The sequence below is a fragment of the Blennius ocellaris genome (assembly GCF_963422515.1).
Source record: "Blennius ocellaris genome assembly, chromosome: 2".
NCBI classification, from domain to species: Eukaryota; Metazoa; Chordata; class Actinopteri; order Blenniiformes; family Blenniidae; genus Blennius; species Blennius ocellaris.
Genome location: NC_137651.1, coordinates 21,838,993 through 21,863,861, shown reverse-complemented (window position 1 = coordinate 21,863,861; position 24,869 = coordinate 21,838,993). Strand labels below are relative to the sequence as shown.

The 24,869-nt window shown below is 42.1% G+C and overlaps 1 protein-coding gene across 1 annotated transcript in view; it reads right to left on the bottom strand.

Annotated features, from left to right (window-relative positions):
* The window catches only part of LOC308143677 (solute carrier family 12 member 9), a 69,001-nt gene that overhangs the window by 35,291 nt on the left and 8,841 nt on the right, over window positions 1–24,869 (bottom strand). Inside the window, exons 5-7 of the mRNA XM_080514562.1 lie at window positions 24,239–24,346; window positions 22,679–22,790; window positions 3,508–3,665 (exon numbers count right to left, since the gene is read on the bottom strand). Of these exons, the coding sequence (XP_080370688.1) occupies window positions 3,508–3,665; window positions 22,679–22,790; window positions 24,239–24,346 (378 nt within the window). The remainder of the gene's footprint in view (window positions 1–3,507; window positions 3,666–22,678; window positions 22,791–24,238; window positions 24,347–24,869) is intronic.

Here is a 24,869-nt window from a genome sequence, read left to right as displayed (position 1 = left end):
GGACTTGAGCGATGGAGTGGATGGAGAGAGGCAGGACAGAGGTGAAGGAGTTAGAGATTAGTGGAGTTAGAGAGGAGAAAGAAATGAAAGATGTGTGGGATGGGAGAGAAGAAGGAGGGGAAAAAAAAAAAAAGCTCCTTTTTTGAGCATTGTGTGCGTTGGGGAAATTGACGCATCCATCACTCAGTTTGCACACTGGCACGGTGGCAAGGTTAAACAACGAGCAGCATGCATGAATGAAAACAACAAGAGAGCGCACACGCGCGCGCACACACACACACACACACACACACACACACACACACACACACACACACACACACACACACACACACACACACACACACACACACACACACACACACACACACACACACACACACACACACACACACACACACACACACACACACACACACACACACACACACACAGTGTGGTCATAAAGACAAATTCCACACTCTCCCGCCACCTCATCAAGAACATTACACATTTACGATTCCACAGTCGCTGACTCTTAATTAAACAGATTAATCTAATTGAAGTTAACCCTTTGGCCGTTGGTGAGGGGAGCGACTTGTACAAGAGTCGCCTGGCTCTGCTACGTCTGATCACTCCACAGAGGAAGTGTCGCTAATACAGCCATTTATCTCCCCTGACACACACACACACACACACACACACACACACACACACACACACACACACACACACACACACACACACACACACACACACACACACACACACACACACACACACACACACACACACACACACACACACACACACACACACACACACACACACACACACACACACACACACACACACACACACACAGTGTGGTCATAAAGACAAATTCCACACTCTCCCGCCACCTCATCAAGAACATTACACATTTACGATTCCACAGTCGCTGACTCTTAATTAAACAGATTAATCTAATTGAAGTTAACCCTTTGGCCGTTGGTGAGGGGAGCGACTTGTACAAGAGTCCCCCCCCCCCCCCAAGCTCGTCGACAGGAACAGGCCAAATCAATTTGCAATAGACCTCACAAAAAGGGAGAGGATGGGATGACGAAGTGGCTCGTGGTCATTAATAACGACAAAGCGGCGGGCGGCACAGAGGAACGATGGACACCACACAAATGTGCCACTCACTTGATATTCTAATGAATTCGGCCGAGTGCGTCGTCAGTGTGTGTGTGTGTGTGTGTGTGTGTGTGTGTGTGTGTGTGTGTGTGTGTGTGTGCTGAAACTTTCAAGAATGATTGTTTCCTCAAACTGTCACTTTGTCCTTACAAAGAAGATTGGAGCTGGTGCACTGCTGGATGTCACAAACATCATCATTACCACTTCGGCGGCTCGTGGGGCATTTCTTTTCTCTTTTTTTTTTTTTTTGCTCTTGTCAAGTCTTTCATTTTCAAAAGTGAGAAAATATCAACAGTTTATATAAAACAATAAGTGCCACCTTGTAGTCTTACCCTTTCAACAACCAGCTGGTAGCATGTGACGGTCATGACTGTGTACTCGTATAATATACCACACATGGAGCAAAGACTGACTAGTTGCCTGGCAACGAGGAGCAACAGGTGGTTCACCTGGTGAGCAGCGGCTTCTCCAAGTCTTCAGCTTTTGAAGGTATTTGTGAAGGCAATTACACATGTTGAAATCTGCTTTTCTTTATATCTGTAATACAGAACAGGACACGTTTACCTAGTTGGTATCTCAACTAAATATGGTCAACTGGACTTTGTTATATGTCTTGGAAGACATTTCTTATACTTGGCACACTTAAAGGGATCGCTCGAATGGAGGATCAATACCCGTTTAAGATTCTCTTGGCAGCAGCTAAGAAACTGGAAAAAATGGCAGAAATTTACATGGAGAAAATGGCAACAAGAACAAAAAAAACTTGATCAATGGTTAATATTAAGAGGATTTTACTCCACATTCCCCAACTTTTGTTGAATTTAGTTTATTTTTTTGTTAACTTTTGTGTTTTTGTGTATAATGCACATATGAATCCAAAAATAAAACAAAACATGGAAAGAAAAAAAACCCCACTTTTTTCAGTTCATTTTGCTTCGGCGGCAAGTTGTGGCTGGTCAGTTCAGTTTGACGCGATTTAATTGTTTTGAGATCAACATCTGGTTTGTAGTTTCAGTTAACGGGTTTGATTGTCTGCATGTGGAAAGCCTCAGCAACGTTTTAGACTTGACGACATCAATTCAAGAAGCACACAAGTCAGCTTTAACCACTTCCAGATTCAAAGTAGATGGACAGCACCATCAAAGGTCAAAAGATGAGGACCATTATTTATTAAAACAGACAACTCAACTTTGGACGCTTTCAGTTCCAATCCAAGAACCTCATATGAGCTCTGATGTATTAAAATCCCGATGAACAAATAAGTGGATTATGTGGTCGCACCACTTAGCATCGTCTGATCGTCTATTTTTGTGGTTCCCTGCTGCATGCAATAAACTCCAATAGGCAGTCTCTTTTCCCATTGCTCCAGCTAAACCTGACCCCAACTCCAACCCGTCATGGGGCAGCCTCCTTGGTCTTGAAGGGCCCTATGAGCTAAACCAGTTGAGTGCAGGAAAGATAAACAATCACTGCAAATCAGTGTCAAGCACCACAATCACAGTCGGCATCACTGGCGCCTGAAGTCCTAAAGATCTGAGGTATTAAATTATCCAGTAAACCAGATTCCCAGCGAGGAAATGCACCAATTGGCTACAGAAGAGAATCTGTCACTAACCAATTAGGCTGGTGGTTCTTTCTTTCCTAGGGTCTTGTCACATAGTGTTTATTTAGCTGCTTTTTGTTTTGACATGGGTCACCACAGAAAGTCATTCGAAATTGCATTGTGCACTTGGTTAACTTTAAAGCTGAATTCGCTTCTTGCTGCACCCGGGATTTGAACGTGGATCACCCGTGGTCGAGACTTACTGTGCTCCCCAGGGATAAAACATTAATTCAAATATTTCACTTAATTCACTTTCAAACCGTCTCTAATACAGTTTAAGACCTTTTCTTCAAGGGGTTGTGAGGTTTAGTGCACATTCATTTACAACTAATACGACTTTTACAATTAGTAAAGTGTCAATGCAGAATGAAAGAGTACAGAAAGCAACAACCATTATATCTGCATGGGGTGAGACATGAATTTAAAAACATCAAGTGTGCCCTTTCACTTCTTCACAGTAATTTCAATGAACGATGCACACCACCCCTTTGGATTCTTATTGCGCTACTTTTACTGTGTGTATTACATGTTCGCAATTGTACCAAACAGAGCAAACCCACAGAGTTTAACCTGACGTGACCAAGATAAGTGGAAATGGCAAATTCCAAATGTCCTTCTTAAATTCCACAGATTTCTCAACTTTGATGTCACTGGTATTTTCCATATAACATCATTCTTATAAGTACAATTGGAAGTATGAAACATTATCACCAACAGCCGTCACTTCCCAGTTGAGAGCAGCGACTCACCAAACAGGTCGTCCCTCGCCAGGGCATAAAGGATGCGCGAGGCTCCGATCAGGTTGCTCATGGCAGCAGACAGCGTGGAGGAATAAACCCCGACGGTGACGAAGGGGTTCCAGATGTTGATGTCTCTCAGGAAACTGTAATCCCTTTGAAGCAGGACGCTGTATGGGTTTAAAGCAGAAACACCGATCACCAACGGCCCGACCAGAAATTCTCCTCTTCGTTACCAACAACAGAACCGCAGATTTTTATTCAACGTCTTCCTGTATCATCAATTTATAGGATCAAAATCAATGACGTGTCAATATTTGTGTGCGTTTGTTTCAGAGCTAAAAATCTAGTATCAAGTACAGAAATTTTAAAGATGAAGTTGTCAGTTAAGCGCTGGTATTGATTTTAAAACCGCAAAAGCATTATTGTTCTTGTTATTCAAAGTGACTCAACAAATTTCAGCATCGAGGTTAATCCAACAGTAAATGGAAAGACCCCAAGATCCAAGGTTTAAGATCATATTTGCCGGGAAATAGGTCTACTATAGACTAAAGATCCTAAACACGGTAAATCTAATGCAAAATGTACAAGAAAAAAAAAAATCCAATATTCTGAATGACCTCGTCACAATCCAAAAGGCGGCGATATGAAATGAGAGCATTGAAATGTTTACAGCAGACATCCAATGACTCAGCAGAAGCAGTTCCATCAGAGATTCCTGCAGAACATTATGCAGCATTGATCAGCATATGAAGTTATTGCTGATAAAGGAGTTCAAGTAGTAAATAAATCCGGGGTTCCGGGGTACTTTTTACAGTAACATTTTAAAAGTATGCTGGGTGGGTCCAGGAAGTCACTGCAGCATAGACCTTGGTGTCAATCTTACAGTTTTCACAACGTGTTACGAGTTGCCAAAAGGATCATGAACGGTGGGGTTTCGTGTTTTACCTGCAGATTTTTCCTTTCTCGACTAACCCTCGAATGACGCGCAATGGCAGCATGTGGGACAAAGTGTTATTGCAAGAATGGGCCGCTTTGTACATTATCATACTCCTGTTGCAAAAATGTAATTGCGAGGACTTCACGACTTAGATTTTCAAGTGAAAATGCAAAAATGTTTATGTATTTTCTGGGGTCCGTTTCCACATTTAATGGTGCTCGGAGCATTGGCATGTAAACATATATTAAATTAAATCATCATGTACCTGGGCCTTAGTTGAGCACATGAGAATATTTCTTAATGCGACGTATATATAATGGCTCAATTTATTCAGTGGAGCCATAAAAACATCAAAATCATTTGTTGTTTTAGGTTTACTTTCTGTTGATTTAAACTTGCAGGAAACTCCAACATCGCAGAGGGAATCTATGTCATCATATACAGACAGAAAATAGATTCTGATACACAGACAGAAGGACACATGGAAACATATTACCTCCTAATTCCAGAAGACTTTTACAGAAGCAACACCAGAGGTAAGAATCAGTAGTGTGTGGAACAGACATCGTGTACCTTCAAGTCGTATAAGGAGCAAAAAGTAATTAAATTAAATCACTATAAGACATTAAAAATGACAAAAGCCTCAACAGATCTTGGACTGTATGTGAAAACTACAAGACGAGCCAAATTGTTGAGCCATCACCGATTCCCTCCACATTTTTTTTTTTTTTTTACACAAAAGCCATTGAGAATAATCACTGAGAATAACAGCAAATCTCCGAGAACAACTGCTCCAAGGTAATATCAATACTGGACATTATGGTTTCACATTGATGTAATGAAGTACTTTGATTTGTCAGACACTTTATTTGCTTGATTAGCCACCACAGACATTTCTGTCTGGGTAATGATCCAGAAAATGTAGTTTGGATGTACTCCCTTCTATCAGGATACGTATCAATATTGCAATATAAAGTGACATTACCCATAATAGACTACTGGCACTGTTATCGACCAATTGTGGGCTATTACAGATACTGTAAAAAGAGTGTGTGTTGGTCAGATATGCAACAAGAGGGTATAGTACAGGGGAAACTGCAGCAAGAACTCTTTTAGCGGCAGTATTTTTAGTTTAAAATATTTTGTTTTTTCCCCCCCCTCATTTCTAATTTGTCATTTGCATGAAAAAAAGTACACATACCTTGTCATAGCTGTTGAATTGTATTCAATTGTATTACTACAGTTTTCTATATTGTTTGGGATTATTTTCAGAGAGAACCACAACAGACTGTGTGTTGTCATTTGATTGAACAGCTGTGGTGACAACAATGGGTCGGCAGAAACATTGGCTCCATATGGTCAGAACAGCGAATAACTAAAGAAAGGGATCTGAAAAGGAAAGAGCCATAAATCTACAGTAAAAAGACATGCCAGCGGGACACAAAGGCGACTTTATCGTTTTATTCCATTCATATCAGGAAATCAAAGCAGTCGAAGGAGCTGTGTGACTTCAAACGCGCTTGTTGAAGGAGGGCAAAACGTTTCGTCTCGTGGAAAAGAGCAAAATGAAGAGGAAGGATAATAAAAAAAAAAGAATTAATTACTGTGGCAGAGTGCTCAATGATAAGATTGTTGAGAAGAAGGAAAAGCTTCAGCAAATTGTCTTTGTTCCGCATTTTCTAATAAACTTTGCCACATTTTGTAATAATTTGTTACATATTGCAACAGTTATTACAAAATGTGCATGTTCCACTTTTTTTTTTTTAAGAAGATGTACTAATTTGGTGCATTATGCAATACATTTTGACCTTCATTCGTATAAAGGTTTCTGGGTTTAATAATGAGAAAATAATTAGGATTCAGTTGAACTAGAATTATATATCACTCTTTGCTTTCGTTAATGTCCTGACAACACAAATTGGTAGGTTTTTGTTGCTTGAAGAAATTAAATCAGACTGCAAGTGGCACTGAGTGCATTTAATCATTAACTCTCATTTTGGAACAACTGTTGCAATATGTAACTAGTTTATTACAAAAAGCCTTCAGGAAACTCCATTACAGAATGCGGTGTTATTACATAATGAATTGAAAATGTATTACATTAAATATTGCACCATTATTTCATAACCTGGCGCTTCAGAACCTGATCATTTTAAAAATTATTTCAAAATTGGGAGCCTGTTCATCATTTTGATAGATTAAACTGAAGAGGAGGTGAATTGGAGTCGATTTACTTGATGCAGATAGCGTTCAGACTCGTGTTGAAAAGGCGTTTCATCTCAATGGACACCGACGTGCGTCGTAAGACCAACATACAGATTGATGGTGATTCTGACAGTGAACGTAATATCAACCTTAAATCAAGGCAACATCACCAACTGTGTATTCACAGAAGAAGGCGCACCAGACAGAGAAAGAGAGTTCAAAGAGTACAAAGAAGCCAGCAGGGGGTGGTGTGATTATGCCCCCCCTCCCACCACCACCTCTTCTCAACACGGCCAGAGATGAGAATCAAGAATGCAAAGTCTCTCTCGCTCTCTCTCTCTCTTCCTCACCTCCCCACATATCAATCATTCTCCGCTTGCCACATGCATCCACAAGGCATCTATTCCCGTCCCTCATCACCTCCGTCTGCTTCACCTCAATGTTTCTAAAACCTCATTCAAAAGCTTTTTCTAGTCCGTACTATCTTGGTCCTACCCGGTTTATTTCAACTCGTGTCCACACAATTCTCTTTCGCTCCCTCTCTCTTAATTAACAGCTTCATCACGTTTTCTTTCAGGTCCACTGATTTTAATACTTATTATCATGGCCCTATTAAGTATTGTTCACTCCATCCAAAGATCTGAGAACACTATTATTTCACATGGAGCCCAAGAGGCAGTCACTGGTATGCAGAGACACACAACCACACACACAGGATTGTGCATTGCCACAAATCAACCAAACAAAAGGTTCTGGAGGAAGTTAACGTCACCCCGCAAATTAAGAAATGGCAACTACTGTGTTTACTCCGTGTGCTTGTTCGCAGGCGCTGCAGTGGAAAGTTTATGAGCCGTTGGTTTAATCACACTCACCGACGTACTCATAACACACACGGACACTAGAGTCACAATCGCGAGCACAACGGGTATTTTTGAGGTGTTTGTGATGGCATGGATGTAAAAATAAATGTTTGAAATCAAGTACTAAAGGATAGTGTGTGTGTGTGTGTGTGTGTGTGTGTGTGTGTGTGTGTGTGTGTGTGTGTGTGTGTGTGTGTGTGTGTGTGTGTGTGTGTGTGTGTGTGTGTGTGTTGCACAGGTGAATGATGGTGTGGGTCAGAACTCCTAGGTTGATTATTAATTTCTCCGACGTGCGGCAGAGAACCAAATAAATCGTGAAACTGCTTGACATTTCTAAACTGACTTGTGTGTGTGTGTGTGTGTGTGTGTGTGTGTGTGTGTGTGTGTGTGTGTGTGTGTGTGTGGTGGTGGTGGGGGGGGCAAACAAAAGTGGCTGGCAGCAGTGACAAATTATGTGTGTTTTTGTGCATGCCTGCTAGAGAGGAAGAGAGAAAGATGAAGGCCAGCCACGTGTCGGGTCATGAGTGAATGAACAAGAATACATGGTCGTCGTTTTTATAATTTTGTGCTTCTTAGCAGCGTATTCATTACCGAGCCAGTAATGCACATACAGTGTGTGTGTGTGTGTGTGTGTGTGTGTGTCTGTGTCTCCCTGGGACGGTAATTATTGATCAGATCATCCAGCTGAAATGAGCTCTGCCATGGAAATAAAGAGGAGAACAAAAGCGCGAGGGAGCCAGTGACAGATTAAAGGAGCTCATTGGGAGAGGAGGAGGAAACAAAGCTCGTCGACTAAAAAGGAGCCCACAGAGATCGTTGGGCCCGATTGTTGGAGCTCGCCCTCCCCTCCCGCCCCGCTCCATCCTTTCGCTCGTTTGTTTACCCGTCTTCATTCATGCCCTCATTTGTGTATTCATGCACATTCATCTTTTAATCCATCATTTGCTGTGTTTGTGCCTCTGATAATTCACTGGCGCTTTGGTCGAACATTATGGATTAATTATCTGCAATTTTTCTAATGGAGGGAAAAATGAAGCGCCGACGTGGTGGGGGGGGACGACGCTGTTGTGCACACGAACGGAAGCAAAGGGGTGCGAGGGCTCACTGAGGGAGGTCGGGGCGCCCACCGACGATTCAGGACCATCCAGTTTAATGACCCTGCAGAACCTCCAATAAATGCTTTGATGGCATCAGAGCCAGCTAATGGGATGGTTTCAGCTTATGGCTAACATCACTGTTATGCTCATTGCACCATTATGTCAACGTTTGTGTCTCTGGAAAGCAAATGCATGCTCTCCACAGTCAATATTCTATCCAAGGTGTAAAGGTCAGTTCCTCTCCTCTATAGTTTACTTAAATGCTTTTCTTTCAGCAGGGATTGGTGGGTGCAGAACTGATGATTGGAGGTAAAAAAAAACAAAAAAAAGAAGGCTGCATGACTTTGGTAAAACTCATTGGAGCTTCTAATCAATTTTTACCGGTGTTTCGCTCAGCCCCAGGTGCTAAAAATATAAGAGTAAACATGCATCAGAACTTTCTGAATCCAACACTTCTCAAAACAGCCACAAGTCTGTAGTTAGAAAAAAATGCTCATATTACAAACTTATGAAAACCTTCATAATACATGGAAACCAGCCTTAAAACAGACCGGACTCATTCTAATAATTACCTAGTACCTACAACATAAAAACTAATGTAATAACCTGATAAATATCAGTGTATTTGTTTCTTTGAGTTCATGTTACGAGATCTTTAAGAAAACTGTTTGTATTTTGTGTTAAAATATTATTCATGGTTGTTGTGTTATAAGACTGAATGACGGAATCTTATTTTGTTAATATTTTATTTTGGTGACGGAAAAGTTTCACTTCCGAAAAGAACCTTGAACGACGGAGGGAAAAGCTGGGTACACGAGTGTTTCCCGCCGACAATTAAGTGGAAGTAACAATTACTGGATCATCTCCTGTTCTTCAGCTGGACTGTGAGTAGTCCGTGGATGCTGTAGGTTTGGAGCGAGTGATTCAGAAGTGTAACTTGCGGACGGAGTGTGTGAGAAATCACTCTGATGAACAGCTCAGTAGCCTGTTAGCTTAGCCACGGCTGTCGTGGTCTGGAGTGCGACTGCCTGGGTGGACGTCAGAAGACAACGAGGATCGGCTGAGTTTCTGCTGGACGCTGCTGTCACTGTGCTGGATGACACGGACCCAGTTTTCCTGCTGACCAGGTGAAACTGGATTTCTGCTGAATATCCCACGGAGGGATTTTCCCCGGGTAGGATTCAGTCACACTCGCCACAAGGGGGCGCTGCTCTCCTGTTAATGAGCTCCAACGATAAGCCGGCCAACGTGACTTAAAACAAGCTTGTTCAAAATACTATATAAACAGTGCACTGTTTATCTGACATTAAGACTTTAACACATACTTTCCTACCGGTTCTTTTCCTTTCTTTGTGGTGTTTAAATATATATTGTTAATACAGTTTGGAATGTTCAAGATTATGTGTGTGTGTATTATTTGAAGTGTTCCCTTTTTGCCACATGTTACAGGTGTATTGAATGGTAATAAGCTAATATTCCATTTAGTGCTGCGAGCCAGTGGAAAAAGGGGTTACACTAACAAACAAGTATTGATCGTATGAGCAGTATTTAGCATGAAATTAGAATTTTGGAGATTATTTAAATATAGTGGTATGAAGTTATTATTTTGTAAGTCATACGTCAATGTGTGTGATTGTCTTGCGATTGATTAGTTATCGGCCAGTAATGGGCTGGAAGTGGCTCCAGTACACTATGGCTCTAGGTTGGATCAAATCAAAAAGATGGATAGATGAATGTTTAAAAGGAAATGAAATAAAATAAACGTAATATCATTAGGTTTTACAGTTAGTAGAGCAGGAGATAAACACTTCGACTCAATGCTTCTGAAGCTCGACTTGTGATATCAGCATTCATAGGTGCTCCAAGTCTTTCTGAGGTCCAATCCCAGCCTCGGGCAAGAAAAATCTGTCCACACCTAGCTTAGGACAAGCAAAATAGGTCCAATCTAAGCAGAAATGAAGCAAATTAGACCCAATTCTAGCCTAGGGAAGGAAAAACCAGATTAATTTTGAGCCGAGGGGATGCAAATTGCAACCAATCCTCACTGAGAGGAGAAATATTGGTCCAATCCTGGCCTTAACCCCCTGAAGATATTTCGTCGAAGGCCATACCAGAAGGTTTTACACTGACAGTGGGGTTTTACATGGCAGTGGGGGAAAACAAAAGAGAAACATTATTGCCCATGAAGACAGTACCAACACTTCAAACAGACCCCAAGCAGAAACTGAGCACAGGGATCCGGATTTCACTGCTCGTGAAGAGTCTCTGTCCAGGTATGAATTTGTTCACGGTCCCGCAGAGAAAACTGAAGCAACTCTACAGGAACGGATGCTCCATTTTTTCACACCCAGGATTTCAGCTCTTTAGCCTCGCCTCACCTCGACTTGTGGCCTCTTTTAGAGTGTAGCCATGGGACACCGAGGTTGAGGACACACAAACGCATGAGGCAGTGGCAGGGGAGAAACTGAGGCAAATAGAAAGCAAAAGAAGGCGGCAGAGAGGGGTTGTAAGAGGGAGGGAGAGTTAAGTGCTCTCAGGGGAGTAGACTGTGGTTAAGGATTATTAAATGGGATCAATAACTAACAAGGCCTCTGTGTGCACAAACAGCCGCCCACCCTACCCCTCACTTTTCCCTCCATCCTCCTCTCCTCCACTCACCTCAATGCACATGCACCATGTGCCGCCACAGCTTTTCTACCTCCTCCACCCTCTTCTTTTTTTTTTTTATAAAATGTTTATCAAACTCTCTCCGTGCACTTGTCCCATTTTCAACAGCCGCTCTTCATTTCCAATTTTCTGCTGCTCTATTCAGTCACTTTGTCCCGACTTCCAATTTCCAGCCACTTGTTTGTATTACTCCATCATTTGTAATGGACACATATAACAAGGGGGGTGACTGAAATGGGATCACAATACTACAGGGTCTTTTTGCACTCTAATATTCATGGTGAAGCGGTTTTCTTTCATGGCAGGGTAAAAGCTTAAGTAACGGCAAAGGAGTGGCATGATTTAAACCCCAACCCCTCTTACACACTCAGTGAAGGTTTGGAGGTGTGGGTTACCTCAACGCATACTCCTTACTGGAATAGATGAACTTTATTCCCACAAATATCACAAACTTACAATAACGAACCTCCCTCTATGGTGAAAGAAAACATGCCATGTAAACCAAATCCACATGTAACAGAAAGGTGATTGTAAGATTTTTCTTATTTGTGTTATTGGAAAGGGGAATGTCGCACAAAACAGCAGTGCGATCAAGTTCAGGCACTACAGCTTGGTCTGGTTAAAATAGACTGCAGTATGACTGATGCACGAGTGAGGTACATTTGTGCAAGAGTGAACATCAAGATACCAGTCTCCTCGAAAGGTCAGTCTGGGAGCACTACTCTGGGAGGTGCTCTTGTGGATTTCAATACGAGCCAGATGCAAATGCAGACTACAGAGCTGTGTTCTACCAAACAGAGGATTTCAAGTAAAAATGTAATTTTCTGTTTTAGAAAAGTTTTGCATTTAAAGAGAATGTTTTGAAAACGATGTTCGGTTACACGGAAGCTGTAGAAATGCTGAAAATGTTTTCCTGCAGAGCCACTAGTAGAACCCGTGTTTATGTAATAAATGTCAAAAAAAAATTCTGTCCAAACGTCACTATGAACACATTCACAGCGATTCTATTGAAGTTACACTGCAGAATATGCAACTGCTCAGTATGTAGTCTGTTTACAACCAACAGCCATAAACTTAACACCTGCAGAGCTTGTGAAGAGTGAACCTGATCAGAAACATTATTTAATTTCTCAACCTCGATCAGAAACAACACCACAAGTATAAAATGGCCAAAAACTAGGCATGTTTCAACTGGGTATTTCTAGAATGCTCCCTGCGTTTCATAGATGTACCCAATAGTGCCATTGCTAATGCTTTTTGTTTTGCTGTATTTCTTATCAGAGTTCATAATCTATAATCTGACAGGAAACTTTTGCAGATTTGCCCATTCCAAAATAAATTAAATCATTAATCACTTCACAAAACATCTTTGCAAATACGTTCAAGTTTCTTTTAGTTGAAATGAAATCCAACTATATCCATTTGGATGCAGACAATGATTATACAGGCTGTTGGTGGTGTGTTATGCAGGGTAATGCATTCATGCACGCGTCACTTGGGTTCCTGTAGTTACTCTGGGACCCTTCAACAGTGTGAACACATGCTTGTTAGGTTAATTGGTGACTCTAAACAAACCGTAGGTGATGAATGGATTAATGCAGCGGTGTTCAAACTCTGGCCTGGGGGCTACCTGAGGCCCGTGACTAATTTTCCTTTTGCCCACAGCAAGTTCTATAAATATCTCACATGTGAAGATTACTGGACCTCTGGGCCACAACACAGGGAATCTTTAACAAGGCAGCTTGTGAACAAAGTTAGGTTAAACATAAAAATGTTTTTGCTGTTGGTGGCCAAGAAAAGGAGATTTTATTAAATGCAATATGGCAGTGATATTTGTCACCTCAAGTGAGTGGTCCTGCTATTTGTCATTTTCATTTATATGTGGTCCTTGGTAGGGCTGAGACACATTATTTGAAGAAATATGCAATATTTGGCACTTTTCAGTATTGATCCAGACCAGAACTGTCAATCTTCCTTAATTTTCATATTCCATTCATTATCGTATTTAATATTCAAATTATATTCAAGTTTTTGATCAGACTTTTTGAATTGAATGTGAATATGACCAATATCACAAGTTGTTTTTACATGTTCAGTCCACTAGAGGCTGTACAACTATAGGGCAAGTAATACATCTTTTAAATTAGTAACACACTCAGAACTTGTGTTGTGGGTGCAAAACAACTTGTCAAATATCAACTTTAATTAACAGCTTTCATTTTATTCATACAGAATTATTTTCTGTCAGCCTCCCCCAGTGATAGGCCAGAAATGTTCAGAATAATACGTCCAATATCACCCCAGGAGATGCAAAAACTTGACAATCAAATTTGTTGGTGACCATTTTTAATTGTGAATTTTGTCAACTAGACATCGCAAGTGTCTGCAAAATGTCTGGATTATTGAATTGCTGCTTGCTTCAAAACAGCCTTTCAAGAGGTCTCACTAGGTTGTCTTGTTATGGCATCAGTGTGTGTACCATGAGCTAGAGTCACTCCAAAAAGGCAGAGCACTTTAAACCCCTTCAACTCAGATTGTGGTGAGATTTACTTCTCAAATGTCATTTGCGAACTTTAAGTATATGGCCATTACGTATTATTAAAATCTGCATTGATAATAAAACAGTAAAAGCAGACTTCAAAGTAATTTTATATATATATATATGATGATGATGGAAGAAAAAGATATTGTCAATAAGGGATTGCAACCGGTTACAGAAGAAAGATAATTTCTCCTCTCTGTGTGAGACTGTGTAATCTGATCAAAACACTCAATTAGAATTCAAGTTCAGTGCGTCCCTTTGACGGCGGGTGAGGTATCCATCAACGACAATAAACTGCAACATCCATCACAAGGAACACCGAGAGCCTCAATACCAAAACCTATCTGTCACACACGTCCTCATTCCCCATTTCTGAAGCTCCATACCCGGTCCCTCCGTATTTCTCTCGCTCTCCTCTTGCTTTTTATTGCGAAAAGACATGCTGGTGAAGACTTGGCCTGCACAGGTGCCATTGTACCGCTGCCCTCAACACCGGTCGAGAGAAGAGAGGGGTGCGAAAGTGACTGGAATCTCTGCAGTGGAGAGATAGGAGGTGAATAACAAAAGGAGGGAGTGAGGCTGTGTGGATGGATGGATGGATGAATGAATGATAGACAGAGAGAGGAGAGCGACACAGGAGAAATGGGAGCCAAGAATGCTGCTGTGGGGTGATAGTGTTGGAGAAAGAGACGGGGAGGGGGACAAGGAGAGGAGATGCTGGACTTGTTGCCTTCCTGCAGCTGCAGTCTAGACAGGAATGAGGAGAACACCAAATGATGGGGGGGGGGGGGACGGATGAGGACAAGATGGCGAGGGGACAAAAAAAAAAAAAAGCCAAGTGCAAGCAGAGCACAACTCAGGAGAGTCACTTACTTCAGGACCAGGGGTGTCAATCATGAGGCCAAAACCGGCACGCAACAGACTCTTATCCACTAAAGCACAAAGCAAATTGTAAAAAACAGCTTTTTAAAAAAAAAATTTCTTAACAGTTGTGGACACAACGGAACACGGAGACCCGAGCTGAGATGTCGGTGATGCTGCCATCAAACCAGCCTCAAAGCCATGCTGTCAGGGTGTTTGTAAAAACGTGCATAATGCAACAGCCAGCTTTTAGGGTTAAAATTGAAACACAATTTTCCCGGTCCGGACCACTCAAAATGAAATGGGGCCAAAATGTGCCGTGTCACACCCCCGATCTCGATTCTAAAAAAGGTTTGCTTCAACATTCTAATCTTGTCCGTTTCCTGTTCAGTGCAGCTTTACTGAAGGCACCATGATAGCGCTATCTAAATCCAACCCGATTCTGCAAACTGCCTACCTTTGTGTCAGTGTAGTGACAAAAAAACAAAAAAAAAAAAAAAAAAAAAAAAAGAGAAAAAGAAAACCACAGCCTGTAACTAGGAAAGAGAAGTAAAAACGTTTGTAGGAACAGATTCTGACAGTGTGAAAAGAGCGGAGAAAATTATGTAGGATGAGTTAAAAAAAACAACAACCAAAAAACATATGATTGAGAGGTAACTGGAGCTACAAGGGGGAGGACGATATGTAGAATAGGAAAACACAGGAATGGAAATTAGACAGTGTGTGGGTGAGGACAAGGGGAGCGGCGGACAGACCGCATGTTTTTGGGAGAATGGAGAGAAACGGAGAAGCTGAAAGTATTGTGATGAAAGATGGTGGAAAAGTGAGAGGAATTAGACACAGTGTGTGTGTGTGTGTGTGTGTGTGTGTGTGTGTGTGTGTGTGTGTAGGGCTGGGGAACAGGGAGGAGTGCCAGAAGAAAGAGATGAGAGACGGAGGCACTCGGAGGAGGGGGGGTGGAACGTGTACACTTTCACAAAGCTGCATGTCAGAGATAGCGCCACAAAAAGGAGGCCCGGCAGATTCAAATTAATATAATTATCAAGTCGGCTATTAATACAAAAGCCTCTATAGCGCGGCGCAGATTAGCCCGCAGGTCAGCGATGCGCCGCGGTGACGGGAACACGTGTGTGCCCGGCGCGCACAAAGAAGTCGACGACGCGTGAACGGGCGAGCCGGAGGAAATGACAGAGTGGTGAATAGTCGGGCGTGAAACCTGTTGGAAAACGATACAGAAACGGTCTCGGAATGAGTCGTCACGCAGCTCCTAACCCACACAAACACACACTGGGCAAAAAAAAAAAAAAAAAAAAGAGCTTTATAAAGTAGAGACAGGGCAATCTGTCATGGCTGGCTGGCTGGCCACATGAGGTTAATAGATTCCTTTCTCTATCTCGCTTCCTCCCCCAGCCTTCATCGCCATCATCAGCGGCCCTCTCACCATTCTGGCATATCATCAGCGATAATCTCAAACACACAAAATATGTGGCTGCTCTATTAATGCTGACCTGGAAACCAGCTTGGGACGGGTTTCCCATCCAAATGAGGAGAGTTTTCTTTGCTTTGCTCTTAGCCGCGATGCAGGAAACGTGCCCCGATGCCTGCTGGGAAAAAGCTGTGGGACAAGTGAAAAAAAAAAAAAAAAAAGATTCCTCTCATATTCCTGTATCTGCAGCACCATCAAGATGACGTGACTTTACAAGTGCACACCCCGCCCCAACGCGCCGATGTCCTGAGCCTGATGTTGAGTGGTGTCACATGGGGCCTCTTATTAAAACAAAGTGTCAGCGCCAGGTTAAGTGAGATCACTACTTGGTATAATGAGCTCACACACACACACACACACACACACACACACACACACACACACACACACACACACACACACACACACACACACACACACACACACACACACACACACACACACACACACACACACACACACACACACACACACACACACACACACGAGCTCCACTTACTCCAACTGTAACCCTTCATTGGGGACTTGTTGAAAAGTTCAACCCAAGGACAATACGAGATCCTTATGTGACAATTTTTAGTCTGGATGAATAAATGCCACTAAATTCCTTTCATATCTTATATGATCTGTGTAGCGTTTACCTGTTTTAGGTGCTGATGCTAAAGCGGTGTCAGGAGATTAGTTTTGAGATGTGAATTATCGCCTCCTCCCGCAGCGCAATGCTGCTCTGTGAAGCTCCTCTCCATTAGTTTGACTTTCCCCTTAGAGCAGAGAACATAAAGCCCGTGGGCCAAAACCGACCAAGAGGCTCCAATCTGGCCCAAGCAAGGAGGTTATAGAGGATTTATACAAGTTTGTTTTGACATTTCATTGTATTTTTCACGAGATTGTTTCATAAAAACTTACTTTATGTTGAGATTGTAATTATTTTTAGTACCAACTGTTTGATCTTCAAAAATAGACAATTTCATTCCATAGATTGTGACCACAACAAAGAAAAACTTTGTAGTGTACATTTCAAGGTTGTTATAACAATACTTTGCCAGTCTGGTCCACTCACGATGAAACTGGACTGTATGTGGTCCCTGAAGTCAATTAAATCTAATATATAAATAAAATTATTGACCGATTATTAAAATCGTTAGTTGCAGCCCTAATTTGAACTGATGTGGAGATGTTGTATGCTGGTACACAAATACATTTAAACTTGGTGAAGGCAGTTCTAACGAGATCTCCCCCCCCCCCCCCCCCCCCCGTGCAACCATCATCATCTTTGGCTGCCCTGCCGCCACCCTGACATTCACTTTTAAATACTCACAGTCTCAACTGCTTTAGCTTTTAAAGCCACGACACACAACGACAATTTGCAGAGGGTGGCAATTTGGAGGAGCCTTATGTAAAGGTTAGATTTTCTCTCTGAATCCAGCCACTTAAAGATGGAAGGGCTGAGGTTTATGGAGAGAGCATGGCTGCCACCTTTTGGACAACCGGAGCAATAACAACCTTAAAACGTTTTTTGTTTTTTTTTTTAAAGAAAAATCATCAATCAGTGCTGCCAAGCGTTCAAAATAAACATTTATAGTCAGTATCAAATTATTTCTAGTCCAGTAAAATAGTGTGAACAAGGGTGGCAAAAGGACATTTAATGCACATTTAAGCCTAATAAACAGTTAAAACTTGATCAAATGTCTTTTTTATTAGGATTGTCCTTTGAGGAAGATTTGCAGACAACATTCTCAAACAGAACTTTATTTTGTCTGCATTTACAGAAAAAAATACTTTCCTTAGCATGAAAAATATAATAATCATGCTGCTAATGTCACAAAATAGCCAGAAATGTTGTTCTCGTCTTTGGTATTTATTGAATCAACTTGATTTTTCGTGGAAAACATGTCAGCTATAATAACACTAAGTTTCACTGATGTTTTCAGGACAGTTTAATGAGGTCCTTTCCTGGTTATTCTTTATGATGGTTGAGTGTTTTGTTCAAACACCAAGACCACATGGTGCAATATGATTTGTTAAAGCATTTAATGGCGGAGATTAAGAGGTTAAGAGAAGACAAAGTCTGATTTGGCACCATGTTGGCTGGGTTAAAGCAGGAAATAGTAGAGCTGGGTTGTTGGGAGCAGCAGACTCACTCTCAGTCAATTGTGTTTGTATCCTTTGCAAAACCTAAACAAAAGTCGTGCGGCACGTGGAAATCCTGACTTCACAATTGGCTCCGTCTCAATAAGTTTAAGAAATATATATAGTTAGTATTTTTTAGTTTATTTGTAAATGCAGTAACATAATTAGAATTATGTTGAATGGTGATGAGGAACATTAACCAGTGAACTACAATTAAAAATAAAAACTTAAAACTCAAAGGCAATTACACTTCCTCGCTAACAATGAAAAAGTTAAATAAAAAATAAAAACGACTCATTCTGAAAGTTAGCAATGATTTGTCACAGTAGCGCCACAAAACTTACTTTTATTCATGAAAATGTCACTGGTGTCGATCAGAGGTGTCAAACCGCCCAGCCACCGAGCAAATTGTTTAACTCTTCAAAGAAAACATTGATTCGAATCTAATGTCCATCTTACTTTCATCATTCATATTAAAGAATCTCCTGGCAACGTTGCTCCCGCATGACCTCGCATAATCATCGCCGGGGATCTGTTCTGGGTACTCCGTACAGTATTGGACCAGACACTGGTTTCGGTATCTGTGCATCTCCTACTTTCCAACTCTCCGAGCGTCACGTTTAAATGTGTGCATGCATGCCAAGGTGTTTCCAATTTTAGATTAAACATTTAAAGCATTAAAAGGCTACAAGTACCCACCTTATAGTACAATCATTTCACATTCGCCCTATCCAATGAAGGGATATTTCAAAAGGATTAATCCCCCTCTGATTGCGGCTTTAGGTGCGAGCCCAGAAGAATAAAGACCCGCCTGACGGATACGTCTGCGTGTCTGGGCGCCAAACTTTTCTCGCCTTGTTCTTGGCTTACTTTCATCTTGATTGGCTATTCTTTCTGCAAGGAAGCCACATTGCGGTGATTGCATTTCTAGAAATACATTTCAGAGTAGATGCAGAGCCTGAGCAGGTGTGTGAGCTGGCATTCATAATAGACGATCAACTCTCCCCCCCCCCCCTCATCTTCCATCGTCGCTTGTCAAATCGTTTGCACTTGAAGAATTACTCGACGTTACTCGAATCCCCCGCTACCATGATAAATATTGGTCTTTGTGCAATTTCCCCGCAGAAATTCAATAAAGTTTTATGACGCGCATTAGGTATGGTGGGTAATATTTTTCTAGGAGTGAGTCGGCTTAATGTAGCAGGAATAGTGGGGAATGTTAATGTTTTGGCGAGACTGAGGGGGAATACATTGCGGAGCTCTACTGGAGCGCGGGTAATGTGTAAACGCTCCTGTTTGCTTCATTAGAAAATGAAAGCTGGGGATTAAAAGCCGCGCGACCCTCAGCTGTCAACAGCAGCACACTTATCAGCTCCTGATAGTGGCAGGTGAATTCCCGTGGAGGAGGGCGTCAATCGCTTGCTCACATTGCACAACCGAATCACTGTCCGAAGTGAAAGGAGTGCGGAAATGGAAAGCGTCAATCATTTCAACACAGAGTTGAAAATAGCGAAGAGGATATCCTTAAGAGTGGAAAAATGAGTGAAAATTGGAGGAAGTGGTTTATGGTTCAATGTGAGACTTTTCCTCACTTCCTCTCGAGCGAAAACAAGAGACAATATAGAAAATCTCCATTGTGCGACAATTATCAGAGCACTTCTGAGAAATGACCGTACAGTTTCTCTGGCTTGATAACGCTCGCTATCGGTCCAAATGCGGTCAAGCTCAATAAAGCGAGCGACCCCGAGGAAAGCGGAGATAAGACGGGGAGCGATATCGTGGGCGTGGAAACAATAAAGCTGGGTTTTACAGAGTAGCGACTTCAGTCCACACGGCACATAGGAAGTGTTTCTCTCGTTCCTTCTACAGGAGTGTCGTAACCAGACTTCTACACAAGCACTGCTCACAGGTCCAGCCCCTTCGTCATTTCACCCAAATACAAAAATCGTGTTTTCCCGCCCATTTACACACAGATGGAGTTGAAGCTCTTCCTTTGGAGCGGAATGGCATCTAAAGGCCTCTTCAGAGTCCAAAAGGAAGAAGAACAACGTTTGCTTTCTAGTGTCAGCCAGCAGCAGGGAAAAAAAAAACTTTTAGTCCTGACATTTCATACTCTGGGAGAAAGGTGCACAAAACCCAGAGGCCACGCCCCCTCACTGCAGGCACAGAGGATTACTACAGCACACGCTCTCTTCCATTTGTAAATTTTGGGACAGTTCCCCCCATGATTTCTTGGCCATTTTGGTGTCCTTATAGGATTTTAAACGGGTGTTGTAGAGACTTTCGTATCACTTCACCTCTTCCACCAGCTGCTCTTCGATGTCATCCGTTTCGGTTTGCGAGCCAGCGGAATGCGGGAATAAATGGAATGTCAAAAATCCACGATCACATAAGAGTTTGCAGACTACACAGCAGAACACACTTCACCCCGGACGAGGCTGCCAGATGGGCGAAATTTCTTCTGAAAGACGGAGCTCGGCAAAAAAAAAAAAAAAAAAAAGGTATGTCACTTGTTCGGTCACACCCTCTAGTGTCAGAAGTTTTTCCGTCCTCCTCCTTGAATATAAATAGGTCTTAAGAGGTCACTTACACGTTCCATTCAACTCTAGAGGATCTTTTATTGTCCTGCAGGATTTTCACTGATGACCAAACACAACATGCACCATAATCCACCTCCAGCCAGAGCAGATGAAAACATAAGGAGTGCACATAGTCATCCAGAATGTTTCAGGACACATATACAGCCTAAAACTGCACAGGCAGAAGTGTGAAATCTTGTGTTCCTGTGTGTGCGCGTGCGTGTGCGTGTGTGGCGCAGCAGGGTAAATAATGGCGCTATTGATCCTCGACGCTCTTTTATAGCCCTGTCATGTCAGTTTAGCACCTTGGCAACACTCGCTTCAGAGCGGCATCAATACTGAACTCTGGAGCTCAGCAACAGACAGATAGAAGGAGATGGATAGGGAGAGAGGGAGAGAGGGAGGGCAAATAAATAGGGGGGAAAAGTAAATACCAACAGCTACATCAAGGACTCCATGATTTAGCTGCCCGGACTTCGGGAGTGAGACGAGGACACCAAATAGGTCGAACATGAACTCTTTCAGATGCGGTGGGCTGCAAACTTTAATGGAAAATATGTATGACAAATGACACTATGTTGAAATGTTCTTATAAACAAAAGGCAAATATATTTCAAGAATGTTCAATTAGAAAAGGAAAAACTTGCTAGGTGCAAAAGTGCAGATCAGAAGCAACTTGTAATTTTAAAAGCTGCGAAGTGGAATACATGGTGTTCGACTCCAGTATGAGTAAAGTGACATTTTGGAGGGGGGTTAAAATACTACGCAATTCAAATAACGGCACAGAGTATTTACAGCACATGGACTTAACAGAAGAGGCGTAAAAGCAAATTACAATGTAGAATCTGGTATAGGACTGGAAAGTTTGGATAGATTGTTTGGAATTATTGACTTTTTATGAGTAAAAAAAAAAAAAAAAAAAATACACACACTACAACAAAAGCTCTATCATGTATTTAATATTTTGGGATTCCTGCATTCTTCAAACAATTTTGCAATTTTCCAGAAATCCTCATTTCTGAATTAAAACAGGCAGGAGACAGTCACAGCTATGAACTTAGACCTCGTTTACGTGACATTTTAAGTTAATTTCAAAATGTCTTGTGTTTACACAGCATTGTTTTGAAAATGATGCCCACTTCCATGGAAATGGACAGAAACACTGAAAATGTCATGTAGACAGAGCCCAAATAAGAATGTCAATGAATCATGAGAGGAATCTAAACTTGAGTCATTTGTGTTTAATTGAATAAAAAAACAAAGAAAAAGATTCAATACATCCACCAGTTGTTAGTCACCCTGTGATACAACCACACTATGGTGCCTCGCTGCTTTCAACTGCACAGAAATGGACATTTCCATTATTTTCTTCGCTTCCATCTACATGTGCCGCAGTCTGATTAACTGACACCTGGCGTCGGATCACATTTGTTTGGAACAAACGGTTTTGAAATGGGGCTCCTCTGACGCTCCAATTGTGTTTGCTGAAGCAGAAAATAAACCCTGTCTGCATCATCCGATAGTCCCCCAGTATTCAGCCTCATGTGCCGGAAACCAAACATGCAGATGTGTAGTTGTGCGAGACCTCAGCTGCTCTTTTACAAGTGCAATCAGGCTGTTTGGATGCGTGCCGCTAAAACGCAGATTACGAGCCTTTATCACTGCTTTTTGCTTGCTTCCTGAATGTGCGTGGATGTTAGACGATGAGGATGAGTGAGTTACATTTAGTGAAAGTGGTGTGTGTGTGTGTGTGTGTGTCTGTGTGGAGTGGATGGGAATTGAAATATTTAAAAGATCATGTTTGAACGCGACTGACCGGTCACAGGAGCAGGCCACCAGCACGCTCAGCAGGTTGTAGATGATGAAGGTGAAGATGACGGCGGTGATGGTGCCGCGGGGGATGGAGTAGCTCGGATTCTTCAGGTCACCTGGTGGTTAAAGACATGACTTAGTTCCAAGTAGCATGAGCATCTACACCAGGGGCTGTCAAACACAAATGGCAAATTTCATCTCGAGTGGGCCGCACCAGCAAAAACGTGCCTTATTAACCTGTAAATCTGAGCTTCAGAGATTTTTTTTTGTGGCGGCACAGACTACACGGGGTGGAAAAAGTCAAACATTTTCACAAAATCAAACAATTACAACAGTCTCAACATTAAGCCAATTTAAATTAAACCTTCTGGCGCCAAATAAAATTAAATGTCCCAATGATGTCCCATCATTTGTGCATGGGCAGCTCATCAGGGGTTGCCATGGTGATGTAATTGAATAACTAAACATGTGTCCTATTTTAGGGCTGACATCCTCTGAAGGTTTTATTTAAAACTTCATGATGTCACACAATATGACACAGATTATGGGGAAAAAATTATTTCTCTCAAAACAAGAAAAGAATCAACAATTGGAGCTTTGAAAGCCATGATGATGTGACTCATACAACATTTCTAATAAGTGCATGTTCTTGTCCTCGCCTGGCACCGGGGCAACGTGCCTGAAGAAAAACGATCCAGGAAAAGAAAAAGAAAAGAAACTTCCTAAGTGTCAGTATTGGCTTGCAACTCAGTCAAATGTCAAATGAGCTGAAATGTCACTGCAAATGTCAGGACTTCCACATAAAATATCAGTCGAGTTGGATGAAAAAAACTCTGAAAAACACAACAATAACGAATTATATGGGGTCATTGATATGGTTGCTAGGAGACCTGAGAGGCCGGAACTGCTCAGCGGATCAGATTTGGTTAGCCTTTCCCTGTGGATTACACAGCCATCAAAGGTCCGAGAGAACAGGAAAAAATGCAGCAAAACCTAAAGACAGGCCGTCTCATTCGATCTCAGAAATAAGTGAGAGAAGGCAGCTAATGAGCGCTGCTTCTTTTAAAATCCTATTACAAGTGTGCATATTTTCATTTGTGGTGTCAAAAGTCTGAAGCTTGTGGCTCTCGTTCACTGTGACCCAACGAGGAACCCCCCCAAAAAAAACTTTCCTATGTGGCTTCTTTTAAAACGAAATTATTTAATTAGTTCCTGTCCAAACAGTATCCCACCGTTTCCGAGTTGAAGGCTCAAGTATAGTACTGCGGCTGTATGTAGCATCCATCTACACTGACATTTTTCTTTTTGTTTTTAATTTAAAACATGTTCCAGTGTAAACCACCAAACAGCGTTTATTAAGAAATTGCTCAAGAAAGTAGCAGTTTTCCCCAATAACTCATCAAATTTGAGCCAAATTAACAAAAAGATGAGCCATCTGCAAGTGGAACGGATGTAGGAGTTGTCAGATTGACCATGTACATTTCGGTGTTTGTGCTAAAACCGTCTCCTCCGCGGCCATGGAATTCCCAACAGCGGACGCGAACGCACGACTTTCCAAACTCACCCGACATGTTGGAGCCCGCCATGATGCCGGTGCAGCCGTTGAACATGACGGCGAACACGGTGGCAAAGGTCATCATCGTTCCTGTGGTGTAATCTACGGTGTAGTCCGCTGCAGGGAGACAAAAACGGAAAACCGAAAGCTGATAAGCCTCTGCAGCGGTGCCCGTATCGACACCATCAGTCTTCTAAGAGAAAGTTCAATTTGGCTTGCCGGCAGACGCTCCTCCACACCTGCTTGCACATCTGACTCCATCATGTTTAGGAGCGTTTGAGAAAGCAATTCACCGCAAATCCACCCCCCACTCCACCCCACCCACCCACCCCCCGTTGTTTACGGAGCGCCGTCGACTCCATTCGCATGATTTATTTGCGAAAATTCAATTTGGCAGCATTGAGCCGTGAGAGACGGCCTCTCCGTCTTCTCCATTTGTGACAGCGCTCCAACATTTAAGGAAACAAATCTCCCTTCACGAGTACACATTTTGATCGGTATTCCCCAACAGAACGGAGCTCATGACTTGCACTTTCCAAATTGGACAAACGTGATCAGCGCCGTCACCTTGTGTTTCCATTTCTGAGTCAGAAGATCATCTCCGTGTTACTTCAAGTGATTTTTAAATTAATCGTAAACC